Raw genomic sequence first — 26,669 nt, 5'->3', positions numbered from 1 at the left:
TAGTTAAGGGAGTCTGAGAAGGGAATGAGAATTTAAAGCAACCAAGTATTTCATTTAGAAGAGCAGCTAACGTGTAGGTACACTAAGTCCTCTTCACTAAGAAATGCAATCAGGACTCTTGTCTCAGGAGAGACTCTCATCCCCCTCTCTGTGTGCACATTCCTGAGTCCCACTAACATTAACAAGCATCATACATGCACTCGGAGGAGATGCCAGCCTTGGTAGTATGTATACATGGCAGCTGTGGTGACTAAATAATCCATATGGCTCTGAAGAGAAGTTATGGTTTGTTGGGTCTAGAGGCACAGCTACAGTGGTGGAATTCAGACACTAGAAGCAAGTCTCAATCTGAATGCTTGATCCAAACCCTCTCCTGTCTAACCATACCTCAGATTGTAGTTAAGCCTGGGTTTGGAAATTCTATCCCTAGCATGGTTTATACAGGTAGAAGTTCCATATTTGAGGAAACCTTAACTTTTTCACAGGCCCAGAGTTCTGTCCTCCTCCCCATCCACCACTCCTATCCCAGCATTCACTCACGCATTTCCCCACAATATATAGGAAATCACATAGTAGTTTTATAGAGAGAAAATCAAAGGCCTGGCTTAAACCGCAAAATCAGAATCAAGTATGAAACTCCATCTTCAACATGAAAATCAAATAATATAGTAATCTTAACACAAGAGATATATGCTGAAATGTAAATTCCACAGGTTGTGTAAAGGGCAGAATTTAACCATTAATTCTAATTTTTCCCAGCAATTAGAATTAGGTACTTAAGTTAGAGTCTTAATGCTCATTTAATATAGTTTCCTGAAGCCCAATTCAACAACTTCTTCATCCTTTCCAAGGGAAAATATTCTTATGAAGTTCAGTTTATACTGAAGACATTGGTGCATAAGCACACATACAAGTTTACACTTCTGAAAAGAAGTGGTAACAGTTCACTAGCCATTTTGCTGAAATTGGGCTTTAGAAAAAAAAGACTAGATGACACAAAATTCTTAGTATACTTTCATATATAGAGAACACAATGAAAACTTCATATTTGTTATCTCCAATTAGGTCAGTTAATATTCAGAAAAATTCTTTAATATTACATCTAAATAATCATGGGGGGGAAATCCACCAATGTTCTAGAAGCTTCTCGAGACCTTTCAATCAATTTTATTTATATGCAAAACCAAGAGAAACTTAAAAAAAAAAAAAAAAAAACACAAAGCTCCTCCTGATGCTAAAGCTCTCAATTTACTGACAGGCAAATGGCTTCATGCTGCCACTTAATCTCATTTCTTGCATAATGCCCTCTAATTAGCATATCAAAGTGAATTAATACTTCTAGGGCATTAGCAATGGGGAAATCTGCTCCAGGCTCACAATAGCAGTTAAGAGAGAGCCAAGAAATCCTCAAAAACACCACAAACCACTTTGCATTGCAAAACTGTTCAATTTATTTATCCTCTCTCTCTAAACACTTTTACCGCACACTGTTTTACTACTGTTCACCAAACAAAATGATAATTGCCAAAGTTACCAGCATCTGTAATGCCTGTTTAGAATCTTAATTTAGATTATGTTGCAGATAATTTCTATATGCAACCATTTGTTCTATTATAAATGTTAATATAGAAACAGTGGAAATGTTGACATTCTCAATTAGTTAATTTGAATTTGAAATAAAATTTTATGGGATTTTAAAATTTATTAATTTTTTAATGTAAAAAGCCACCTGCTGGACTCTGATGCCTAAGAAATATGCTTTGAAAACTGATGTATCACATAAAACAAAACAAACAAAAAAATCATTTTGCCATAACATATGTTGAGTCTCCCAAATAATGGTTTAAACATTGTGAGGAATCATCGGCATTAAAAGGATTACATTGTATACCAAGTTCTCATTAATATGATCACACAAAAAGGGTTATTGTTCAAAACAGCTTAACATTTGTAAAGCACTTAAATTGAAGAAAGTAAGTACAAAACTTTTAACAATTATTTTTAACCGTAATTACTTTTAACTGTTTTCAGTCCAAATGAGTTACTACCGTGTAGATATAGTCAGTTAAAAAAAAAAAATGCTATGCCAATTCAACTTAACACATCCTATCACACCAATTTTTTTTACTAGACATACACTCAAATTTAGTACCAAAGCAAACTACCGTTACTATCAAAAACTACAAACATCTTATATCTATGGAATATGTCTATTTTAAAAATAACAATAAAGAAGAGATTCTGGTTACTATTCTGCCTACAAAGGGGGTAATTAGAATCAAGTGTTGAAGATTAATGAAATTTATTTTCAAATATGTTCTGTGTCTAAAGGTATAAAAAGATGGGTTTTTTTTCAGTGGCTCATTCAAGCATTTCCTGCTAATTTATTTGCTAAATATAACACTATCACATAGCTGTGATAGCAATTTATGTGTTTGATTAACTTCTATAACTTTGTAAAAAATCTTTTAGCCAGATCTAAAAAACTTTGACCAATTCACACTACATAGTGATATAAATTATTTACTCTCTTCATACTTAAAGACTCAAATGGCCTACTGAAGTAAAGCAAATGCTTGAAAAGGTCAACATGGGAGTGGGGTGTGCAAGCTTTGTTAGTCAGTTACTACCTAAATCATGCTGATCACACTGATAAATGGCTAAAACACAAGCCTGCTGAGAAAACAAATAAAACATAATTCTCATAGTGTCAATATTGAAGTAATAAATACCTAAAGTTGTTCACGTGTACATAAATAGAGGAAAAATAGTCTAAAAATCCTTATTTAACTTGATGTGTTTGGTGCTGATGTGTTAAGTATTTATTCTGAATAGATACCTCAATGGTATGAGTACAAAATAAAGCGATGACTGATTTAGGGTGTGGTTCATGAAATGTGGTTTTCATTCTTCATAGCCGTACTTCATGGAACTTCATCCTACACAATGCCACCATAAACTATCAAAATATACATAATCCAAATAAAACATTAAGCTTAAATGTCTTGGAAGTAGCCATTTACAAAATTTGTAAACAGAAATCTAAAAGTACAAGCAAAATTAATTAAAAGGAAAAGGATCCTAACATGAAAGATATACACAGATATAGTTTATGAAAGCCAGTGAACCAATATGTTCTTTGAGGCAAGGCAAGGCTTCCTTTGCCACTGTATTAATATACTTCTGATTCAGAATAAAATTATGTAAATTAGTATAATCAAATAACATAGTAAAGTCCCAAATAAAAACCAGAACTACACAAATCTATAATAAAATGAAGTCCACTAAAACTGAGGCATGAAAGAATTACTTGCACAGATCAAGTTAGTATTGACAATAGGGTTCAATATCCTTTTACTGGGGGAAAAAAAAAAAAAGGGTTGGAAGACAGCTCCATACTTTTAAGATAATACCTGCTTGATACTTTAGATCATGAAATTCCAAAATAGTAGATAAGTAAGATTTTTTTTTCTAAGTTGTCTATGAACGTATTACATGTATTGTCTTCTAAGGATGGGAGAGGAAGAGTAAAGAAAGTTAGAAAAACATCACTCTTTTACATCCTCCCTCAAAACTTCCTTAAAAAGCTCCAGTAAGTTAAACAAATCTGTAAAAATAGAAAATAAAAAATATTCTTAAATTGCTTTGAGGAAAAATTTATAACAAAGCAATACAATTTATGACATTTCCAAGATAAATTAACTTTGTATTTTTTCCTGTTTAAGCATTTAATATTTCCAATGTAAACAAGCCATAATGTCTAAAACTGATATGAAATTTACAACGTTAAAGGTCCATTAAAATTTGCTTCAAAATAATTTTGAAAGGGTGGGAGTTACAGAGAACACAAGATTGGCCAAGTGTTGCTAACTGCTGAAGGTGGGCAATGAGTTCATGGGGATTCAAGTTTCTCTTCTCTATGTATATTTTACATTTGAAGTTGTTCATAATAGAAAGTTTTTTAAAACTAGAAAATAAGTTCACAAAAACACAAAAATGAATCATGTATGGAACAGTGCATTTGTTTTTAAAACTTTGGAACAAATAATGATAACTATATTGGAAGTATCTCAAGAGCAACTTAAAAGAATGTACGCAACATATATAACAACATTTAGACTCACATAACAATTTTCACCTTTCTTGTTAAATTTTCACTTGATGGAATATTTGGGTTTTATACACTGGGAATTGAAGAATTACATGGCACTGTACAAAGAAAAATGAACAAATTTTTATATTGAAGCATTAAAATAAAAGAAAACAGACCAGAAAAGGAAGACACCATGAGTCTCTAAACCTTTAGAGTCAGAATTAAATAGAGAGGTGTTGACTGAGAGTACTGCCCTACCCCTCTGAAAGCTAGTCACACTTACAGCAGTAAAGATAAAAGGTTTAATCATATATATCATATTTTAAATGCATATAAAAACTCACAAGCTACCTTCTTGATCCAGTTTTGATATGTAAAATCCTTATGACTCTTTCTAGGGAGGGTTCCTTTAAAAGGAAAGCATTTTTAATAGTAATTTCCTTCTTCTCCTTAAACATAAAAAATACTTCAACCAGCCCAACCAGGCAAGCAGGCCTTTCTCTTCCCCTGCGGACACCTCCTGCAGTAGAGAAGTTCATTAAGTTTTATGATCTTCCCAAGTCAGTCCTGCTTATAAGCCTCACAAAGGCCACAAATCTGGCAAACCATCATGTATGCCATTAGACATTACTAGTAAATGAATGCTATTTAGGGTTTGTGGCGGCAATAAATCAGAGTTTGGTTGGCAGCTATCAATATGGAGTATTTTAACCTACCTTTAGAAAGGTTGATTTTTTTTTTAATACACAACATTTTTTAACAATATGACTCAGATAATATACTAAAATGTTGAACTTTCATTTAAAAATTTTTTAAATACATTTTTTTCTCAAAAAGAGCCATTTCCTTCATTCAAACTCTCATAATTAAGGACTTTGGAAAGACGACAGATTTATGAGGATGGAATCCTCTCACAAAGTACTTCAACAATCAAGATTAAGGTGGCCAAAAAGATGTGAGGGAATGCCCCCAAAGAAGTATGTAGATGAGACCTCATAGCATCACGGATATTTAATGAGAGATAGATGGTAAAATATGGCTAAAAAAAAGAGAGAGAGAAAGAAATCTTAACAGATCAACAATTACCTCACTGGTTGCTTACTTAGTTTAAAATGGACAAATATCTTGTTTTAAAGCCTGTAACTTTCAGGTGCTTTCAAAATGCATAAATACTAAAATTCAACAATGACAGATATTTCTGCCCCAAAATAACTGTATGATAAATTTTATGAAGGAACACATTTTCAAGAAAAAGCAAGCATCTCATCGTATACTTTTCCTACCTCTGAACAAGAAAAAAATATAATTGTGGTAGATTACTCATTTATCTGTCAGAAGGGAAAAATACCTTTTCGTACTTGGTAGGAGGGAAAAAAGATGTTTTCCAAACTAAATCCCTCATGTGCATCAGAACTCGCAGTGTTCACTGCCTCATCAGAAACCTCAAAATCTACCGGCAGATCTACAAATACGTGGATTTTTTTTTAATGATTGTCTTATTTTAGAAAAAGCACAACTGAAATGACATTATCCATTGAAATGACAGCTTTACCCCCCATCTCCCCACTAGTCAACCCCCTACCCCTCTATTGTGCAGGATAGAGTCACTATGTAATGTTCCCAGTTTCTATTACAAATGACTAGGGAAACTTTCTCTAGGTTATAGAGAATTAATCTTTGGATACTATGTTATTAGATTTAATAAAATGATTTTTTTAAAAGCATTATGCAATATACATTATATCCTACAGTGCTTATTTTATAAGTTCACTGTTTCCAAAGCATGACTGTGGGAACAGATTGGGGGTGGGGGGGAGGCCTGGAATTTGCTGCCCCAATTTCTTTGCTTCCGTAACACTAATGTCTACACAGCTGTTTTATTTCAAATCAAGGATTCTGAGTCCAGCGTCCCTGTCTCCTTCTAAGACTAGTTTTGGAGAGTGAGGTAGAGCTATGGGTAGCAGGGTAGAAAGGAAAGCAGAGAAAGAGCTTCACCCCCATCAATCATTCAATACTTAAATCCCGTCCCTCTCGAGCTCAGAGAGGCTGGCAGGAAGATGCCTCTGCCCAAGACAGCCACCTTTACTCTTTGTCGGCTGTTGGCTTTTTACAAAAGAGATAACGTGCAAACTTGGATCCGCTGGCCAATGCACAAAAAAGGATCTAATTTACAAGTTATCACTGAAAGCCTCACAAACAATTTTCAAAACACAAAAATTTCTTTTGTCAGCTACCTCTTGCTTCTTAAACAGCAAGCGCCCTGCCAAAGCTCTCTCTGCCAGTAATCCCAGACTCTGAAAAGGCTTGTTTCTTTTTCTTAACTCACCTTTGACATGAGGTTGACTATACTTTCCTTTCAGAATGGTGTAACTAAGTCTTGTGCAAATAAGCAACTAGAGGACTTACGCTTCCTAATTGAATTCTGCCTGCTGCTAAATGTCTAAACAAGAAAAGCAGTTTGCTGGGTTTGGTTCTCAAGCTAGCTAGGCCAAAACTTTAAAAAGGCAAAATAATAAATACAAATCATGAGAAGGGGGTGAGAGGGGAGGGACATCAATCCCCTCTCCTAGTAATATAAAGCCGTATAAAGTTGAATCAATCTTAATATTCACAACATAGTCAATACCCCAGTGCTTAGCTGTCAGCAGAAACTGAAGTGGAGCCCTGATAGCAAGAAAACCCTTGGACATTAAGCAACATAATTTACTGAGAATTACGCACTTTTAGGCTTCTAAACTAAGAATCTTCAAGATTTAATGCTTGATGTCTCATTTTATAGTCAGATAAAAATTAGCTACGTTTTAAATCACAATGCTTTCTAAAGGTAGCTAAATATCAACACAGAGTAAAAGTTAGTAATGTTAAATGCCTGTGGTTTTCAAAATGTAAAATACATCTTAAAAACAATCACTCAACATTAAGAAACCATGCATACTATGTGAATGAAAAGCAGGAAAAGCACTCTTTAAGGCTCTCAATATTTGCTGTTAATTATGGCTTTCGCATATATTTTAATAGACAGCAATAACCCCTCACCTTTTATTGATTACTTTTAGGATCAGAATAGAATTGCAGGGTGAAAAATCTGTTTAAAAGGAGGGCAACTCTCCTACCAACTAACAATTATACACAGTGTGCTATTACTTGTACACTCAATTTAAACACAATCACATTTAACCTTTTAAATAGCTCCACTTAAATATTGCTATACCCTGGACTTTAACTTTCTCTTCTTTTCTCTTCTTCGCTAACTTAAAAAATGGCAACTTTATAATACTGTATACCCAGCATATATACATACATACACACACACACACACACACACTTGTTCACCATATACAGGGAAGATAATGCAGGACCTAAAACATCTAGATTAAATCTCTAATTCTACTTGAGTCGCTACTATCACCTCAAGACTAAAATATCTTCAATTTTAAAAAGTCTAACAAGGAAACTAAGATGAAATGAACTGTCAGAAATTTGTCTAATATGTATTTGTAGTTTTCATTCCAGCACTTCTGTAAAAGCTGTCTCCTCATATATTCCCTGCCTTGAACACTTCAAAAATTGCTCAACCTGCACCTGTGGACCTTTTTCTACTTCATAAAATATATTAAGCATGCTTACAATGTAATGACTTTAAGCATAAAATTTAATAAAAGTATTAATAGATGTAATAAATACATTGTATATGCCTAAACATATCATTACCCTTCCTGCTTCTTAAAAGTAGTATTCCCAACTAAAACACTAATTCAAACATGCTACTGGGGTCCGTTCAGTTGCATCTATTCTTCTATCTGTGCAACTGAAGCTTAAGGCTAAGTAAAACAAAGTTCGGGATATGCTTCTCCCCGGGTCTCGGTCCCTGGCATCCAGTCTCCCGTTGCTCCTTTTAAAAACTGACATACAAACAAGGCGAAAGGAGCAGGAAAGGGTGGCAGGCGCTCCCGGCCCCCTCCCCGCCTGCAGCCAGGGGTGGCCGCCTGGGGACTGCGACCCAGCCCCGTCCGCATCTACACTTCATTTTACACAAGGAGCGGAATTAAGAGATCCACTCCAGATTTATTGCAGTTTTTTCTCACGATCAGGAGGTGGGAAGGAAAGAATGATCAAAGATGGCGGTGCCCAAAAGCAGCAGCTCTCAACTGGAGAGTCGAAGGAGTAGCTCGGACCCCACCTCGGGGGTCTCCGGGCCCAATGCGGGGCGCAGCGTCTTACCTGTTTTCTCTTTGATCTCACACAGGACGCTGAAGAGCGCGGGTTTCATTCTGTGACAGTTCAGGGCATGTTTCCTAAAAAACAAATAGCAAAACACAAAGGTATTAGCATCACCTATGGAATAATATGGCGCCTTCCTTTAAGTTAGACCCAATATTTAATTCCGGCCCACTATTTTGGAAGGCTCTTTTGAACCACCGCAAGTCAACCGAAACTCAAGTTGACTAGTTAGCGACAGCCGACAAGCTCCGGCGGCTAAAGCTCCAGCCCGCACGACGCGCGACCCATCTGCCCGGCAGTCAGCAGTCTCGGCCACCGCGGGACGCGAACCTGCGCAGGGAGCCGCGATCCAGGGCAGACGGCGGCGACCCGGGGGAAGCGACGGCGTGGAAGGGCTCCTGCGTCCGCCCTCCGCCGGGGGAGCGGGCGCGGCGCGGGCGGCCGGCCGGCTGCGGCCAGCGGGCGGTGACAGCTCGGCAAAGTTTGCGAGGCGGCCCTCCCTTCCCGAGAACTTGGCCGCCCGCGCCCGGACCCGCCGGGGAACCGCCCATCGCCCAGCGCCCGGGCTGGGGCGGCCGCCCGCACGGCGAAGTCGTCCCGCGGCCAAGCGGAGCCGGGCGCTGGGACCCTGGGCCGAGGAGAAAGTTGCACTTCCTCAAGTGCGGCCCGGGGCCCGCTCGCGGCGGCGTGCACCCGGGTCCGGGCGGGAGGTTTGAATCCGTGCGAGGGGGCCGGGCTGCCAGAGGGCCAGACTAGGGGGGCGGGTGAGAGACACCCACAAAATCCACGCGGCATCAAGTCCGTCCCGCGCCCCGAGAGCAACTTTGCCGACTCCCGCCCGCGTCGAGGGGCGCGGGGCATTTCCCCCCGAGGCCCGGGCCGGCGGCCTGTTTTCGGAGAAAGTTCCCCGCCCCGGGCTGAGGCCCCGGCCCGGGCGCCACCCCAGCCCCGACTGTGCCGCGGGCCCGGCTCCCGCACACACACAAAAGATGCTTAATGAGACACCAACTTTGCTTGCGCCTCGTCCAAGCTCTGGTCGGTGATGGTCATAATCTGGTGGAGGATGTCGCCGATGTCCTGCTTCCTGCCGTCGCCGTCCGCCCCTTCGTGGCCGTGCGGGGGAGGCGGCAGGGCCATGCCCCCCTGCACCGAGTGGCCCGCCAGGTTCACCCCGGCCAGAGTCTGCAGCATCCTGGATTGATCGTCCATCCCGCCGCGCGCGGGCGGGAGCGGGCGGCGGCGGCGGCTGAGGCGAAGGCTGAGGCGGCGGCGGCGGCGGCGGCGACGAGGGAGGAGAAGAAAGAGGGGGAGGGGGAGGGGGAGGCGGCCGCGCGTTCCCCGCCCGCGCGGGGAGGGGGCCGCCCGGCCGGCGGGGCCCGCGGCTGAGGCGGTGCGGACGGGCGCCCGGTGTGGCTTCCGCCGCCGCCGAGGCTGAGGAGAAGCGGCGGGCGGAAGCGTCGGGCTCCGCGTCGGTGGCGGAGGCGGAGGCAGCGGCGCCCGCTGCCCTCACGCGGCCGCCGCGCCGCCTCCTCGCCGCCGCGCGCCCCGCCGGGTGGCCCCGCGCAACTTGCTCCTCAGCGCCAGCCGAGTTGCCGGGACGCCCGCCGCCCCCTGCGCCAGGCTGCGCACTCCCTTCCCTCGGCCGCCGCCGCCGCCGCCTCCGCCGCCTCGGCCGGGCGGGATCCGAGCCCCGGCGGCCCCGGGGGAGGGAGCGGCGGCGGCGGGCGGCGGCGCAGGAGGCCGGCGGGCGGGCCGAGGGGAGCGAGGGGGGCGGAGGAGGAAAGTTTGGGAGCGGGCGGACCGGCGCGGCGGGGACGCGGAGCCCGATGGAGGGCCCCGGCGGGCCGTGCGCGGAGCGGACAGCAGATTGATGGGGCGGAAGAAGTCGCCGCCGCCACAGCCGGAGCCGCGCACCCTGCCAGCAGCCGCCGCGGACCGGGCTCGAAGGCCGCTCGGCTGAGGGATTGACAAGCTGCCAGTGCCACTCACTCACTGCGGCCCCAGCGCCCGGGGGGAGGGGCGGGGGCAAGCGGGAGGGCGGGGGAGTGCTCTGCACGCCCCGCCCCCGGGGGCGGTGCGCGCGCTCATTGGGCCTTGTGCCTCCCGCCGCCGCCACTGGCACCGCCCCCGGGCTTCGGCCCGGCCCCTCTGGCCTCTGATCCCCTGCGCTCAAGAGCGCGCCACCGGGTCCTCAAGCCTCATCGCGTCCTCGCCCCCCCGGGGTGGGCCGCCTCGGCCCGCAAACGTTGTGCCCACACCCTGATTCCTGCTCCCTAGTGTTAGCAGTCATGGGTGCCAAGAGTTGTGTACGGGACACGGGGGAACTCGCTCCAAGGCCAACCATGTGCTTCCCCGCAGCGCTGTGAGCTTCACGCCTCGGACAGCGCCTGGTACACTTTCCGGCTCTTCCCGACGGGAGGTGGTATCCTCGGGGTACCCGGCCGCCTGTCCCAGGCCAATCGAATCGCTCTCGGAGCCGAACGGGGCGGGACAGAGGCAAGAAAGGGCTGTCCCTATTGGAGCGTTCGAAAAGTCCTGGGCAGAGGCGGGGACGCAGCGCATGGTGGCCCCGCCCATCCCGCGATCACCATAGTAACCGAGAGATCGCTGCTCAGAGTTGGCGCCAGCGCTCTGGCCTTGCGCTGTCCCTCAAGAGGTGACCAGGTAAGGTGGGAGCCCGTTGTCCCGCATGCTTCATGCCTGCGCTCAGCGGATATGAGTAACATACACTTTCCCTTGAAAGAGGAGCACATGAAAATGTGTCAGAGGGAAGTGGATCCGGGAGGAGGGAAAGGGCCTGGACATCCAGGACTAATTAACGGTTTACAACCTTTTACACACTTTGCAATTCCTGGTAATCCAGAGACCACTCCTTCCGCAGCGTTTGCTTTTAGCCGCCTCCAGATAGACCAAAGCTGCAAACTGAGCTCTTTATTACAAAGATATGTTTATTTAAGGATAGACTGGATTTTGCTTATCAATTTACCCCACCACCGTGAGTCACTTAATGTTGGTGACTCCAGCCACGGATTGTCATATATATAACACTTTTTCTTCCATTGTACTCTGCCTACAAACGACTAAATGCTCACATTATTTGGGGGTCTAGACTTCCACCTCTTGTGGACGCTTGAGCTTTCTCTTAACCTAGTTTCCCAAACAGAGCTTCAACGTATTTTCCCCATTTTAGATCCATGGAGCTCACCCTAGATGGGCCCTTTGGTTAGGTAGTTCTGAAAAGTCTTCTTGTTCCTTCCCCAAACTCAGTAAGCTGTCTTACCTGAAACCAAAAATAGGGTTATGAGATATGAAAAATTGTTCTTACTCTGCAGGGTTTAATGTAGGACAAGCAGTTCTTTACATGCCAGATGGATTCTTGGAATGAAGCAGGCTACTCGGTTCCAGGTTCTTTCCTTCATGTGTTGTGTGTACTTTTAAATACTCCCCACTGCAAAGCTAATAGCTAACCTTACAGTAAGGCAAGCTAAAATCTTTACAAACTGCACAGCTGCTGGAGAGGGAGTTCCAAACAATCCACTCTGCTTCTTACTTCTGAAGAAGCCCCTTCATGTCCATTAATATTCCCGGCTCTTCTGTAACCAATATATGTGTCAAGGTTCTGATTCTTCTTTTAAGCCCCCATTATGAGTTACTCATAGTCATCATTGATTGGACTTTCTTTTTATTCTTAACTTGTTTTTCAAAAGCTGTCACCAAATCTTCATATATTTTTGCATAAAGGAGCAAGAGCAAGCAGCCAGTCTTTCATAATTCTCCAACGTTGAAGACGTAAAACCACAGAATTCTATCTGAAAGATGTCTGAAGCTCTAAATTCCTTCCAGCTCTAAAATTCAATGATCCTGTGACTCACTATTAGACCTCCTCCCTGCCCTCAATCTAGGCTCATAATCTTGACTAATCAGTTATGAGGATGAGGCTAATTAGCAATGGGGATTTATGGTTATTTCTAGCCCACTTCAAACAATGAGTTATGTAAGCAAAGCAACATATATAAAAATGTAAATAAAATTAAAGAAACACTTAAGCAAATAAAGGCAAATGGGATGTATGGGCTATGTAAACAAACGGGAACATAAAAACATAAATTAGAATTAAGAAAACAGTTAAGCAAATGCCACCAATTAGGAATAAAACAACTTGTTAAATGTCTAACACCCGAAGCTATTTTATGGCGCACACCTCTAAACCCATGGTCATTCAGTGATGTGGAAACTTGATACCATAATTCTGCATTAAGTGATTGGATTAGATTCACCTTCTGCTTGGGAGGCTTCTCTTTTGTTATTGTCAATATGAGTTTCAGTAAAAGCCAGAGGGTCCTAGCAAGGATTCCCTCACAGGCTCATTGACAACCGACATTGATTTAAAGCATAAATTCTTTTAGATTGGTTTCCAAGCCCCAATAAACAGTGTCAACTAATTGCACATGCTCCAAGATCTCCTGTGCTTTTGCCAGTTTCTCAGGTAGGATGTTGCCTTCTCTCACTCAGCAATCTGAGTCTCATTGTTGGTGCCTTCACAGATAATAGACTAGAACCTCCCTAAGTACCTAAATCCATCTTTGCTGTTTCTAAGGCAGTGATTATTAAAAAGTCAAAGGAAATGTAATTTACTTTTGGTGAGTGTACATTCATGTAAAGTGAACAGTGACAAAGTGGTGAAAACCAAGTAGGGGCTCTCTCATATCCATCCCTTTCCATGAGCTTGGTTTATATTAATGGCACCACTGCCTATATCAATATGGTGATCACCACAGCAGATGCCATTATCCTGCACTCTCTCAGGGTAAGATACTGTGCTCTGTGTTCTTACTCCATCTTATTTCAATCTCACAACAGCCCTACCTAGGTGAGATTATTATTAAATATAAGGAAGCTGACTGAAAGACGGTAAGGAACTTACACAAGACCACCAAGCCAGTAAGTACTGGACCTTGGATTCAAATCTTGATCTGTGTGGCTGCAAAGCCTGCCCTATGAAACACTGCAAAAGGAGTCATTTAATCAAGATTACTAAGTAAAAATCACAAGGTTTGACAGGTGAACTGTAAATTAATGAAAGTAACCAAGTACTTAATAAAAAGAGGATAAACAACTCTATGAGGGCTTAGAGGAATCTGGGTCTCATGGCAGCAGAACAGGGAAATGAAGAACAAAGCCCAGCCAGACTGTCCTTCATGGCTATCTAGGACCACACCTCTCTGAAGCTTCCGTGCCATGCCTGCCTTCATTGATCTTCATCTGCTGTAAATTCTCTCCAAATATATTGCCTGTAATATTGTAATTTACCACCATACTAGATAGACCCATGTTGTTTGCGTTCAATTCACCTGTTAGTTTTCTCATCTAGTTCATATGCGTGTTAAGGACAAAGTGTATATTTTGAGATGGACTATCACGTGACTGATTTGGCTTTAAAAAAACAAACCTTAGGTATCTAAGAAGTTGTCACTTTGGGGAAATTGACTAAGTACTTATTCCCAAACATATCATTGCTCCATCACTTTGGGAATGACTCTTTAAAAGTGGTCTTTACAGTTGGTAGTACATGTGACATGTGACAAATCTTCATCTTCTGAAGATGTATTTGATTGAGCAACCAAAGGATCAGTGAGATAACAGTACACCCTCCTACTATGAGGTCCTTAAAAGAGAATATTTATTGGAATACATAACTTCTGGAAGGTTTGACAGAAAGCCCCATCTTTAACGTCCTTTCATTCCTCATAGCACCTAGTACAGTGCAGTCTCATACATAGTAGGCACTTGGGGCCAACACTGTCAGTTGCTGTCATTCACTGGCCCACCTCCTTCCATGCTGATAGAACCCTGATTATTCTGATGGCAATGTGCTCAGTCTCAGTGAAGGTCTAAGCTGAGTATGAGCATCCTGTCTCCTGCCTTCTGAGCCTGTCCAAGGGATGGATTAGTTTCCTGATTTAAAGAAAAAGGACAGACATAGCTCTTCTTCCTTCTGCCTCTTTCCATCTTTGAATGTAGTTCTGATTCCGGGGTGGTAGCAGCAGCCATCTTGTGATAATGAGGTGACACTTTGAGAATAAAAATCCACATGGTTTGGTGGTTCATCTCTGTGGTCTTCCTCCCCAAAACCCATAATCCCAGTCTAATCATGAGAAAAACATTAAATTCCAGTTGAGGGACATTCTACAAAATACCCAACTAGTACTCCTCAAAACTTTCAAGGTCATCAAAAACAAGGAATATCTGAAAAACTGTGACAACCAAAAGAAGTCTAGGGAGATATGACAACCAAGAAGAGTCTAAGGAGATATGACAACTAAATGTAAAATGGTATCCCAGATTGGTTTCTGGAACAGAAAAAGGACATTAGGGAAAACTAAAGAAATCTGAATAAACTATGGACTTTTGTTAATAATAATGTATCACTACTGGTTCATTAATTGTACATTCAACAAATGTGCCATATTAGTATAAGATGTTCATAATAGGGGAAACCAGGTGGGAGGTATTGGAGAACCCTCTGTACTATTTTATCATTTTTCTGTAAATATTCTAAAATAAAACATTTATTAAAAACAAAAATAAACATAGTTAAGTGTTGCAGAGAGATAGGGAGAGCCTAGGGGCCTGGAGACATCATTGAACACCTGAACAAAACCAACATTGCTTACTCCTGGGTTTCTAGTTATGTAAGAAAATTTAATTCCTATTTTAAAATTCCTATTGGTTGGGTTTTCTGTTACTTCCAGCGAAGCTATTCTAGCACTATAAATATATAAAGGGTGGATGGATGGAAGGATAGCCTCACACAGTGCCTGGTATATAGTATGAGCTCCTGCAGGTTGGAAGATGTTACATATAATAAAAAAATTTATCTGATCTTGTCCTAGGTTCCTGGAGATAACTTCTAAAACCTTTGGAATTTGCCAAGAGACAAGAGTGTCTTTGTTATTCGTGAGCCCCTGGATCACACCTGAGTTTATGCTAACGAGAACACTCAGGATTAGGGGCTGATCAACGGAAAGACCAACCGTGTAGTGAGAGGGTGGGGCTTTGAGCCAGCTCTTCCTCCCAGGCAGGGAAGGGAGCTGGAGATGGAGTTCGGTCATGTGGCCGATGAATCAATCAATCATGCCTATGTAATGAAGCCCTAATAAAAACTCTAGGTACCAAAGCTCAGTGGAGCTTCCTGGTTGGTGAACACATTGGTATGCCTGGAAGGTGATGTGCCCTGACGCTATGGGGAGAGAGCTTGGGAGCTCTGCATTCAGGACCTTGACCTATGTGTCTCTTCATTTGACTGGTCCTGATTTATATGCTTTATAATAAAACTGAAATCATAAGTATAGTGCTTTTCAGAGTTCTCTGTCATTCTAGTGAATTATTGAACCTGAGGGAGTCATGGGAACACCCAAATTTGTAGCTAGTTGGTCAGAAGTACAGGTGGGGACTTCCCTGGTGGTGCAGTGGTTGAGAATCCGCCTGCCAACGCAGGGGGCACGGGTTCGAGCCTTGATCTGGGAAGATCCCACATGCCGTGGAGCAGCTAAGGCCGTGTGCCACAACTACTGATCCTGTGCTCTAGAGCCCGCGAGCCACAACTACTGAGCCCTCGTGCCACAACTACTGAAGCTCGTGCGCCTAGAGCCCGTGCTCCACAACAAGAGAAGCCACCACAATGAGAAACCCACACACAGCAATGAAGAGTAGCCCCCACTCGCCACAACTAGAGAAAGCCCATGCCCAGCAACGAAAACCCAATCCAGCCCCAAAATATAAATAAATAAATAAATTTATAAAAAAAAAGAAGTACAGGTGGTCTGGGGAGCCTTGACTTGTGGCTGGCATCTGAAGTGAGGGCAGCCTTATTGGTCTCTGGATTAGTTATCTATTGCTGTGTAATAAATTACCCCAAAACTTGTTCGCTTAAAACAGCAAACATTTATTATCTTAAAGTTTCTGTGTGTTAAGAATTTGGATGCAACTTAGCTGGGTGCCTCTGTCTTAGAGTCTCTCACAAGGCTGCAATCAAAGTGACAGCCAGGGCTGCAGAAAACTCATAGCTCACTAAGGGGAGGATCCACTTCCCAGCTTACTCGCATGGCTGTTGGCAGGCTTCAGGTGCTCAAAGACTGTTGGCTGGAGACATCAGTTCCTTGATCTGTGGACCTCTCCATAGGACAGGTCACAACATGGTAGCTGGCTTCCAAAAGGGTGAGGAAGCCAGAGAGCAAGAGAGGGCAGGCAAGAGGAAGTCAGTCTTGAAACCTAATCTCATAAGTGACATCCTAACACTTTTGCTGTGTTCTCTTTATTAGAAGCAAGTCACTAGATCTAACCCACACTCCAGGGGAGAGGATCACACAGAACATGACTATCAAGAGATAAGGGTCACTGGGAGCTGCTATGGACTGCATATTTGTGTCCCCCTCCAAATTAATATATTGAGACATAACCCATAATGTGATAGCATTAGGAGGTGAGGCCTTTGGAGGGTAATCAGATTTAGATGAGGTCATGAAGGTGGATATTCCATGATAGAATTAATGCCCTTATAAGAAAAGGACCCCAGGGGCTTCCCTGGTGGTGCAGTGGTTAAGAATCCGCCTGCCAATGCAGGGGACACGGGTTCAAGCCCTGGTCTGGGAAGATCCCACATGCCGAGGAGCAACTAAGCCCGTGTGCCACAACTACTGAGCCTGCACTCTAGAGCCCGTGAGCCACAACTACTGAGCCTGTGTGCTGCAACTACTGAAGCCCTCGTGCCTAGAGCCTGTGCTCCACAACAAGAGAAGCCACCGCAATGAGAAGCCTGTGCACCGCAACAGAGTAGCCCCCACTCGCCACAACTAGAGAAAAGCCCGCATACAGCAACGAAGACCCAACACAGCCAAAAATAAAATAAATAAATTTAAAAAAAAAAAGAAAAGGACCCCAGGACTTCCTGTCTCTGCCATGTGAGAATACAGAGAAGGCAGTCATCTGCAAGCCAGGTAGAGGACTCTTAGCAGAACCCCACCATGCTGGCACCTCTCAGATTTCCCCAGCCTCCAGAACTGTGAGAAATAAATGCCTGTGGTTTAAACCACCCAGTCGGTGGTATTTTGTTATAGCAGCCCAACCTGACCAAGAGAGGCATCATCTTGAAGGCAGCCTAACACATCCTCCGAATTTAATTCTCAATGCCAAATCAAATCATGGCATGATCCTTGTCCTCTCTCACTTACATTCCATTGGATCTACCTCTGTGATGTGCTTCTTAGGCCTTCAAGGCCCTAAATAAGCTGTCCCAGTTCTATCTCTCCAGCCTTATTTCCCACTATTCCTTTCCGTACACTGGGAGCATTAATCAGTCCTAATGCCCCACACTTTTGGGGCTCTTCCTTTTCCTCATGCTGTTCCCTTCAGTGAGAATACATACCCAGATCTAACCCATCTTCAATAATGCTGTCTAACCTGTTTCACCTGCAGAATCTCTACTGAGCCTCAAAATAACTCTAAGAATTTAAGACAAGTAATATTAACCCCATGTAATAGATAAGGCTCAGAAAATAACAGCTACTGATACTTACTGAGCACTTAGTTTGTGGCAGGCACTGTGCTAATGGTTTCTCGTACTTGATCTAGTTAAACCTTCATGACAACCCTATGAGTTGGGCATTGACCTCCCTATTCATAGTTGGAGAAACTGAGACCTAAAGATGTCAAATTACTTGACCAAGCCCATGTGGCTGGTAAATAAACTATGATTCAAACAAGCCTTCTGGCTCAGCATCCTTGTAAATAACCCCCACGCTACACTACCTATAGAGAGGTTATGTCACCTGTCCTAAGGTCATGCCATTGCTAAGTGACAGAGTGGAATTGGGACTGGAGACTTCTGACCATTTCCACCATACATGTTGTGTCACCACTAGAAAGCCTTTTTAAGCCCCCAAAAGGAAATAAATCCTTCCTTTTTGTCTCCAGTATCACTCGGGTTCTTATAAATGTGTACCTTTTTTTAAAAATTGTGCTTAAATATACATAACTTATCGTTTTAACCATTTTTAAGTCTTTAGTTCAGCCAGTAGCATTAAGTACATTCACACTGGTGTGCAACAATCTCCAGAAACTTTTTCCATCTTTCAAAACTGAAACTCTGTACCTATTAAACACAACTCCTGGCAACCACTGTTCTATTTTCTGTCTCTATGAATTTGCACCAGGTACCTCCTGTAAGTGGAATCATTAGCCTTTTGTGACTGGCTTATTTCACTTAGCATAATGTCTTCAAGGTTCATCCATGCTGTAGCGTTTCCTGTAGTTTCCTTCCTTTTTAAGGCTGAATAATATTCCATCATTTGTAGGTATCACATTTTGTTTATTCATTCATCTGTCGATATACACTTGGTTTTTTTCACATTTCAGCTATTGTGAATAATCCTTCTATGAACATGGCTGTTCAAGTGTTTGAGTTCTCACTTCCATTTCTTTCTAGTATATAACCAGAAGTGGAATTGCTGGATCATATGGTAATTCTATTTAAAACTTTTTTCAGGAACTGCCTTACCGTTTTCCATAGAGGCTGTACCATTTTCTAAATTTTTTTTTTACCCATAAGGGGGCCATCAAGGATTTCCTGGTGATATTATTTCCTAAGAACTTACGCACAGGTTATAAACTCCCTTCTGTCAGAAGCGACTAGATGATACTTTTGATTATCTTCCATTTTGAATTTCTAAGTCAGATTTTAATGCAGAAAAGATTAAAATGGACTCAAAAGGCCTTTTATTTTATTATTATAATTAATAACTGTTATAGGAGAAAGTACTATTGAAGTGTATACTTAAGATTTTATTTTTTAGGAACAATCTCATGGGATATTTTCCTTGTATTATTTCCCTTACAATATTCTTCCTATTATGTTACTACTCATTAACACAATAAGGTGGAAAGAGGAGAGGAGATGAATTAAGTAAGTGAAGCTTTACAAAACCGTAAGATGGTTAGGCAAAGCGGTTTGATATTTGCCTAAAAGTAAATTTTCTACACCCTGGGAATTTTGGTCATCCGTGATTATTCAGGGCTGTAAAATCATGTCATATAGATAGTTGCCCAGCACAAGACCCCACTTCCTCTGGAACCTCACGTCTACCCCCATGAGTCCCCATAACTACGTTTCCTACCCCAGGGCCCAACTCTCCTAGCCTTAGCTCATCAGACCAAGGATGAGCCCTTGACCACAGCTAAACCCAAGAGTCTCTCTTCTGAGGACTTGCCGTTGCATCTGGAAGACACTGACTTGTTTGCTGGCTACTTGAATCGAGGACGTGTAACCCCCAGACCTCTGAGTCAGTCATGTTTAGTCAATGGCACAGGGAGCAGCAGAAAAAGCCACTTATAAACAGAACAGTCACAGAAAGAAGAAACAGTGCAGCCTGGAAGGGGGTAGGGGTTGGGGACACGGTAGACAAGGAGCTGGACAGCTCCCAGTGTCCTGAAGGCTTTCCAGTTTCTGGTTCTCATGGTGTCAGGGAGTCATTCAAGACCCCCACAGTCTTAACTGGGCCACCACAACCTGGTTCCCAGCAGATGACTTAATTTTGAATCATGTGTAATTCAAGTCAGGAGTTAGGGAAGTGGGTTAAGCTCGAGTCTGAAGCTGGTAGGGTATGATCAGGGGGTCCTGGGGAATCTGGGTAAGAAGAACTGGGGAAAAGCAGAAGCAGAGACACTAGTGAGGGAGCTGAAGGTGTGAGGAGAGGGTGACAGATTCAGTTGTACGCACACAGAGCCTGTGGAGCCTGCAGCGTGACAAAGGGATGACGTCCAGTGGGCAGTCGTGGGTCTAAGGCTCAGGAGAGATGTCTGCACTAGAAAGAGAGATTTAGGGATTCTTAACATCTTGATGGTATCAGCAGTCATGACAGTGAATGAGATCACACAGAGAGAGTGTGAGAAGTGAGAAAAATGAGGATCTGTGACAGAGCAGCAATAATTTAGGGACAGATGGAGAAAAAAGGAGCCACTATGGGGTGGGGGTGGGAGAAAGACTAGGAAAGCACAGCAGCACAGAAACCAAGGGTGTTTTAAGACGGAGAGAGAGGTCAACAGTACAACTGAGTTCCGGTCTAAGAGGCATCCACTGAATATAACGACCTGGTGAGGATTGGCGCGCAGGTGAAAACGCTTTAGAGGAGTTGGGCAGTGGGTGGCAGATGTTCGATGGAGTCAACAAAGGAAGGACTGCAGACTGGAAGTTGACAGCTCTTGGGAGAAATTCACCTGTCAAGCAGAGGAGAGCAAGAGGGCAGGAACTAGAAGGCAATGTGGGGTTGAGGACTTGTAGGGCTTCTGAAAGAGATGTAAGAATGTTTAAATGCCTCATAGGTAGGAGCTTGTAGTAGGAGAAATGGAGAGGTGGACCCCTGATGAATGAAGTTCTGAGAAAGTAGAGAGGATGGGATCCATGCCCAGGGTGATACTGCCCTCAGTACCCATTCCTATGGGAGAGAAGGGAAGAAAGCAGAAGGGACCAGAGGGGGAAGTTGAACTTCGGTGTAGAACCAATGACAGCCTCAGCCAACCCCACTGGGACCTTTGGAACTAGAATGAGCCTTCAGAGTTGTCTAGAGCTGGGCCCAGAGAGCTGGGCCTTTATACTCTTGCATCCGTCAGTCATAGGATGTCAGCTGCCCTGCCAGGGAAGGGCATGACCTTGGGCAAGGTGGCTCTCTGCAGCTGAGGGAATCGCTAAATGGCTTGACAGCTTAGGACTGCTTCTCGAAGGCATTGCCAGCAACCACGGCAACAAGCCCTCCAGTGAAGGGGGATCCAGGCAGCACAACACAGGGTCCCCCACATTCCTTTACCAAAAATAATGAAGTTTAAGCTCCTTGGCCCCATGTTCAACTCCCACCATCGTCTGGTCTCTGCCCACCACTCCAGGCTTATCTCCTACCTTATCGTATAGCCCAGCTCCTCACTCTTTGATCCCTCTGTGTCTTTTCACCCCTCGGTCTAAAATGATTCTGATCTTATCCTATTCCTTCTTCAAAATCCATCTCAGATGTCGCTTTTCTGGGAAGGCTTCCCTGATCCTCCCAGATAAGAGTAGTAAATCTCTCCCTTGCCTCTCTTACCTTGTATATATTTCTATTTTTGCACTTAATTACCCCATGTTGTGAGTCCTCTCTGTCCCTGACTAGGCTGTGTGCTCTCTGAGTTCAGGGACACTATGTGAATGATCTCAATGTCTCCAGCCCTATGTGCTGGGCATAGAGGCAGAACTGAATTACCATTAGTTAAATGAATATGTGAATGAATTTATGAATAGATGAATGAACTAACAAGTTGGCAGAGTTTGGGCTCAGCGGGCTGACGAGTCTGATGGCTGGTGCCGAGGAGGGTTAGCAGGCATCTGAACCGTCATGTCCAATGGGCACAGTGGGGCCCTGGTCCAACCCATCTTGTGCTGAGCCAAGGAGTCCTCTCTGGTGGGTGGGGGCAATAGGATTTCTGGGAGGCAGTGATCCGCAAAGGGAGGCAGCATTATCATTCCGATGAGGAAGGGGAAGCAAGAAGGAAAGCGGCAGGGAGATATTCTATCTCAGTGTAAGTAAGACTTCAGCTATTGGCCATGAGTACACAGATGGGTTTCAGCCGTGTAGGGCCCTAGAGTAGTCCAGGGCTGACAGTGTGGGACCCAGGTCAGAGCCTTGGGCTAAAGGTATCATCTGGTACCAGCGAGTTTGGGGAGGGGAGATGACAGCAGGAGTACAGGTAGGTCCAGGGCTCCCCCAGGCCCACTGCATGCTGGGCTCAAGGAGAAGACAAATTCTAGATTCATCAGGTCCTGTTGGGTCTGAGCCTGGGTACTTCTGAGCATGCTGGGGGTGGGGTTTCATTACACAGGCTGGCAGGTCCTTCCCTCTACACTTCCCTCCTCAAATACTTGTTGCCTTCAAGCATTTTCTTATTTAATCCTCACAGGACCCTTTAACATCATTATTTATTTTGTATTTTAAAAAACGCTGATATAGAACTGACCAGGTGGCTGGCAGTGTTCTTAGCAATTTACAAATATCAATGCATTTGATGTTCATAACAGCCCTGTGAGGTCAATAGGTATGCTTATCCTGTTTTACAGTTGAAAATGGAGGCACAGGGATAGAGGTTACCTAGCTAGTAGGTAAATGATTGTTTGCATTTTACGTGACACAGAGGCTTATTCATTCATTCATCAAGTGGTTATCCATTGCTTCCCTTGGACAAGGCCCTGTGCTAGGCTGTAGTGTACAGTGCCAAATAAGGCAGGGCAAGTCCCAGCCTTTAAGGTGCTCACAAGTGTTGGGTCCTGAGTTCCATCCCACTAAGTCTTGTTGGTTGCAGGTGTTCTCCAGGGATGCTTCCTGCTAATCTGTCTAGAAATTCTTCATTTTTAAGCCACCTGAAGGGTAGCAATATCATCCTTGAGCCCTCTCATCTGCTTCTCTGGCAAGTACTTGGCTTATCTCCACTCAACTGGCTCTAGTAGGATGAAAGCAGAACCCCATCCCTGGAATTGAGTGGCATACTTGGTTTCCAGCCCTATCTTCCAGCCTCTGTCCATACTGTCTTCTCCACCTGGAACGCCATCTCCAACAATTCATCTTTGCCAACCACTTTGATAATAGCAGCTCCCAGCACAGCTTCTTTGACTGCCCCCAGCCCCACTATGATAACACATTTAGTGAATGCTTACGGAGGACATCATCTCATTTAATTCTCACAACAATCCTATGAGAAAGATTTTGTCATGTCCATAATATAAATAAGAAAACCTAAAGCTCCACAAAATCAAAGAACTTACCCCAAGGTCACCCAGCTAGTAAGTAGCAGAGCTGAGATTTGAACTCATGTCTGTCTGACTCTAAAGACCAAGCCAGGTTTTTTCTTTTTTCCATTCTATTTTATTGCATTAGAAATTTATTTCCTTCACATATAGAGAGTATAAAACCTATCTTCACAATGAATTATGCCTCTCTGCTCTCATTTTTTTCACACAAAAATTGATGGCCACTTCCTGAAAAAAACTGAAATAAATCCAGAGGCCCACACCCTTAACCAGGGCTCTACACTGCCGTTACTTAAGATTTTGTTTCTGGAATCCTTGGGTATTGAACATATATTCCACAATTATGCAGTTGCTTATGGTCTTCAGTTGTTTCATGTGTGAATTTCCTGTTTGCTCAGCTTGATTTTTATCCCCTGTGATGCACACAGTAAATGCATAATAAATGTTTGTTGAATGAATGGATTTTACATGTCTCTTGCTGAAATATACGCAGCTCTGTTTGATTCACTAGAGTGACATACCCGAACAAGAAATAATTTTTCTTAATGTGTCCCTTATAAATTGAACCCGACCATATTTGATTAATTTCACATCATGCATTTTTATTGCACCAATCACTCTGGTATCAGGTCATATTTATTTTAAAAACAGATTCACAAAGGGTGCAGGGCTGGAGTGACAGTGTAAATATGTTAATAATAAAAATAATGCTAAAGATATTTTACTGGAAACTCTCGCATGCTAATGGTGAGTAAGTGCATTCTACGGAAATATGTTTGATTTACAAGGCAATTAATTTCAAAAAGATTCAGATCCTATACCATACCTTGTATACTTAGATAATGAAAACTAAAAATGAATATGCAGGCCATAAAGTCAGAGGAACAAAAATCACCTTAAAGACCTTAAGCATTTTAGTTAGAACAATAGCCCAATCCCTGAAAATTGTGCCATTGTCGGATCAAACGCGTCCAGGTTAGGAAGCTCCTGGGGAGCCACGGTGATTTTGCACTGTGCAGAGCACGCGTGCACCCTGTACAGCCCTCACGATGCAAAACACCACATATTATCCAGTGACCGAAGAGCCGTGGCACCTTCAATCATGCAACGAAAGGCTTTGGGGGTTTCTTGTTCAGGAGGAAGCAAAGTCTTTCTTGTCAACTCGCACTGTGGGATGTGTGAGTGTTTCCCTAGTTAGGTATTTGGCCCAGTCTTAGGATCCAGCTAAAAAGGAAATGTATTCTCACACCCTATTCAAACTGCAAGAAATAAAAAATGTGCTTCATTTGGTATTTCATCACTCATCTCAGATGTTCTAAGAAAGCATGCATTCTTATGCACACATTGGGGAAAGATGCCCATTTGTGTAATAGGATTTATAAAGTTGACTCTGCCCGCTTTGTATCCGAGAGGGAAAGAAGCAGATGCTACCAAGCGATCATGCACCATGGGGATCTTCACGTCAGTGCAAAATGGTTGCGATTTTCCCTCATTTACTGAGGACAGATCTGCCGTGATGCAGCAGACACCAGACTTGTGGCTAGAACTATTTGGCTCATTAAACAAATCTTATGTGTAACTTTGGTAACGGAAAAATAAAATAAAATAAAAATTTAATTATAAAAGAAGGATATGCTGGCTTGAGATAGTGCATTTTCACATTTCTCTAACAGTAATGATTTCATCTTAAAAGGAATGTTATAGAGTAAATTATCACAATTTTCACTGAACACACACACACACACACACACACAACAACAACAACAACAACCCAAAACAAATAGAAAGGGAGTAAACTGGGCCTTTAAAAAATCTCACAACCTAGTAGCCAAATTATATCCTGAGGACCAGAATCAGGGAGAAGAAAGTAATAGAAAATACAATATAAGAGCTTTTTTTATAAGACTTTTGGTCTTATTTTATTTTTAATCTCTGTGCACAATTACTTTGAGAAAAATAAAATTTTAATTTAGAAATAAAACAATACAGTAATCTACATTAAGTGAGAAAAATTGAAACAAAATAAAATATAGCATTGGAAAACTTGTTGATAAGCCTTAAATGTTTTGTGGTTTAGCATCAACCCCTTCGTTAGAAACCATCTTACTATCTGGGTATTCTTTTAAGGGCCTGAAAAAGGGTAGGGGGAAGATGACTATTCCTACTCAGGAAAGTCTGTATTTCCAGGGGATGTTTAATATGCAGTGATTAGCACAACTTCTGTTTAACCTTCTCTCCTACCTGATCTTCACAAGGTCTTCCTAAGAGACAGATAGGCGTACTGTAGTTGAGGTGACGCTTTCAGCACACCTGAGTTTAAATATCCGCTTTGCAGGTGATCTGGAACAATTTACTTCTCTAAGCCTCAGTTCTGCATCTCTGAAGTGGGTACAATTATAGTAGCTACTGCTTAGGGTCAGTGTTAGCATTAAAGGAGATGGTGCATGCAAAAAAAAAAAAAAAAAAAGGTTTAAGTATTACATAAATGTGAGGAGGAAATTCTAAGCCAAGTTTTAAATTCTTATTCTGTTTTTATAGCATGCTGTACGCAGCAAATCCAAACCACACTATTTTCTTGGTGATAATGAGGTTCTGATTCTTTATTCCCCTTCTCCCTTCCAGAGTGTCCTCCGCAGGTATTGTTTCCTTTTGTCCTCTAAGCAGTATTCTCCTTCCATGCTGCCTTCTGGCTCCTGAAAGGTAATTTGCAATAGCCAGCACGAGCAATGTTTTACCCAGAACTGATAACATGGAAAAATTCACACCCAATGTGTTCATGCTTTTTTAGTTTTTAATGACTTGCCAGTTAAGAGAATCAACTTGCTTTTCCGTGATGTGGGCAGAGCGTTAAACGGAATTGTCCTTAGGTTTGTCACAGCTGAGTTGTCTGACTCCCTCACTCCCATCCACATCAGGAAGGAGGGGTAGGACAGGCTGGGGTGAGTCCCATGCGGCTGTGGTGGGGCTCTGGCTAAGGCTAGGTTTTTTTAATGTGTGTGGATGGAGGGCAGTGGGAGCCTAGAAGAGCAGGTCTAAAAGAGGCTGACATTCTAGGGAGCTTGCTGGAAGGCAAGAGGAAAAAAGCAGAAGAGAAATTGCAAACAGGAAGAGCCTAAGCTTAGAGGGTTCAGATCCAGCTATGCCCTTACCAGCTGGGATTTGGGGCAGATTACTGCTCTACCCCAAACCTCAGCTTCCTCATCTGTAAAATGGGACTCATTAGAATACTTACCTCACAGGCAATTATAAGAATTCAGACATTATATTTAAACAGTAGTTCACTAAGGATTTATCATTCTCCAGACAGCTACATGTCTTTTTTTTTTTTTTTTAGGTCTTTTTTTAAAATTAGTTATCTATTTTATACATATTAGTGTATATATGTCAATCCCAATCTCCCAATTCATCCCACCACCACCCTAGACTGCTACATTTCTGCCCAAACATTACCGATCAGTGAGCCATGTCTGAACAACTTACCTACTTCAAACTGTAACTCACCCCAGTCCTTCCTGTTTTATTTTTTTCCATAGC

The 26,669-nt window shown here is 43.0% G+C and overlaps 1 protein-coding gene across 4 annotated transcripts in view; it reads right to left on the bottom strand.

Annotated features, from left to right (window-relative positions):
* The window catches only part of PBX3 (PBX homeobox 3), a 222,668-nt gene extending 213,008 nt beyond the window's left edge, over positions 1 to 9,660 (bottom strand). Inside the window, exons 1-2 of one of the 4 annotated variants that reach the window (XM_059925621.1) lie at positions 9,324 to 9,660; positions 8,315 to 8,388 (exon numbers count right to left, since the gene is read on the bottom strand). In XM_059925621.1, the coding sequence (XP_059781604.1) occupies positions 8,315 to 8,388; positions 9,324 to 9,523 (274 nt within the window). In that variant the 5' untranslated portion in view covers positions 9,524 to 9,660. Of the gene's footprint in view, positions 1 to 8,314; positions 8,389 to 8,644; positions 8,923 to 9,323 lie in introns of those variants that run through there. The other 3 variants (XM_059925623.1, XM_059925620.1, XM_059925622.1) reach the window with 3 other exon arrangements.
* Between the last annotated feature and the right edge of the window lie 17,009 nt (positions 9,661 to 26,669).

Source organism: Balaenoptera ricei, chromosome 6, assembly GCF_028023285.1.
Source record: "Balaenoptera ricei isolate mBalRic1 chromosome 6, mBalRic1.hap2, whole genome shotgun sequence".
Lineage (NCBI taxonomy): Eukaryota > Metazoa > Chordata > Mammalia > Artiodactyla > Balaenopteridae > Balaenoptera > Balaenoptera ricei.
Note: the sequence above shows the minus strand (reverse complement) of the source record. Positions and strands in the feature narration are given on the sequence as shown.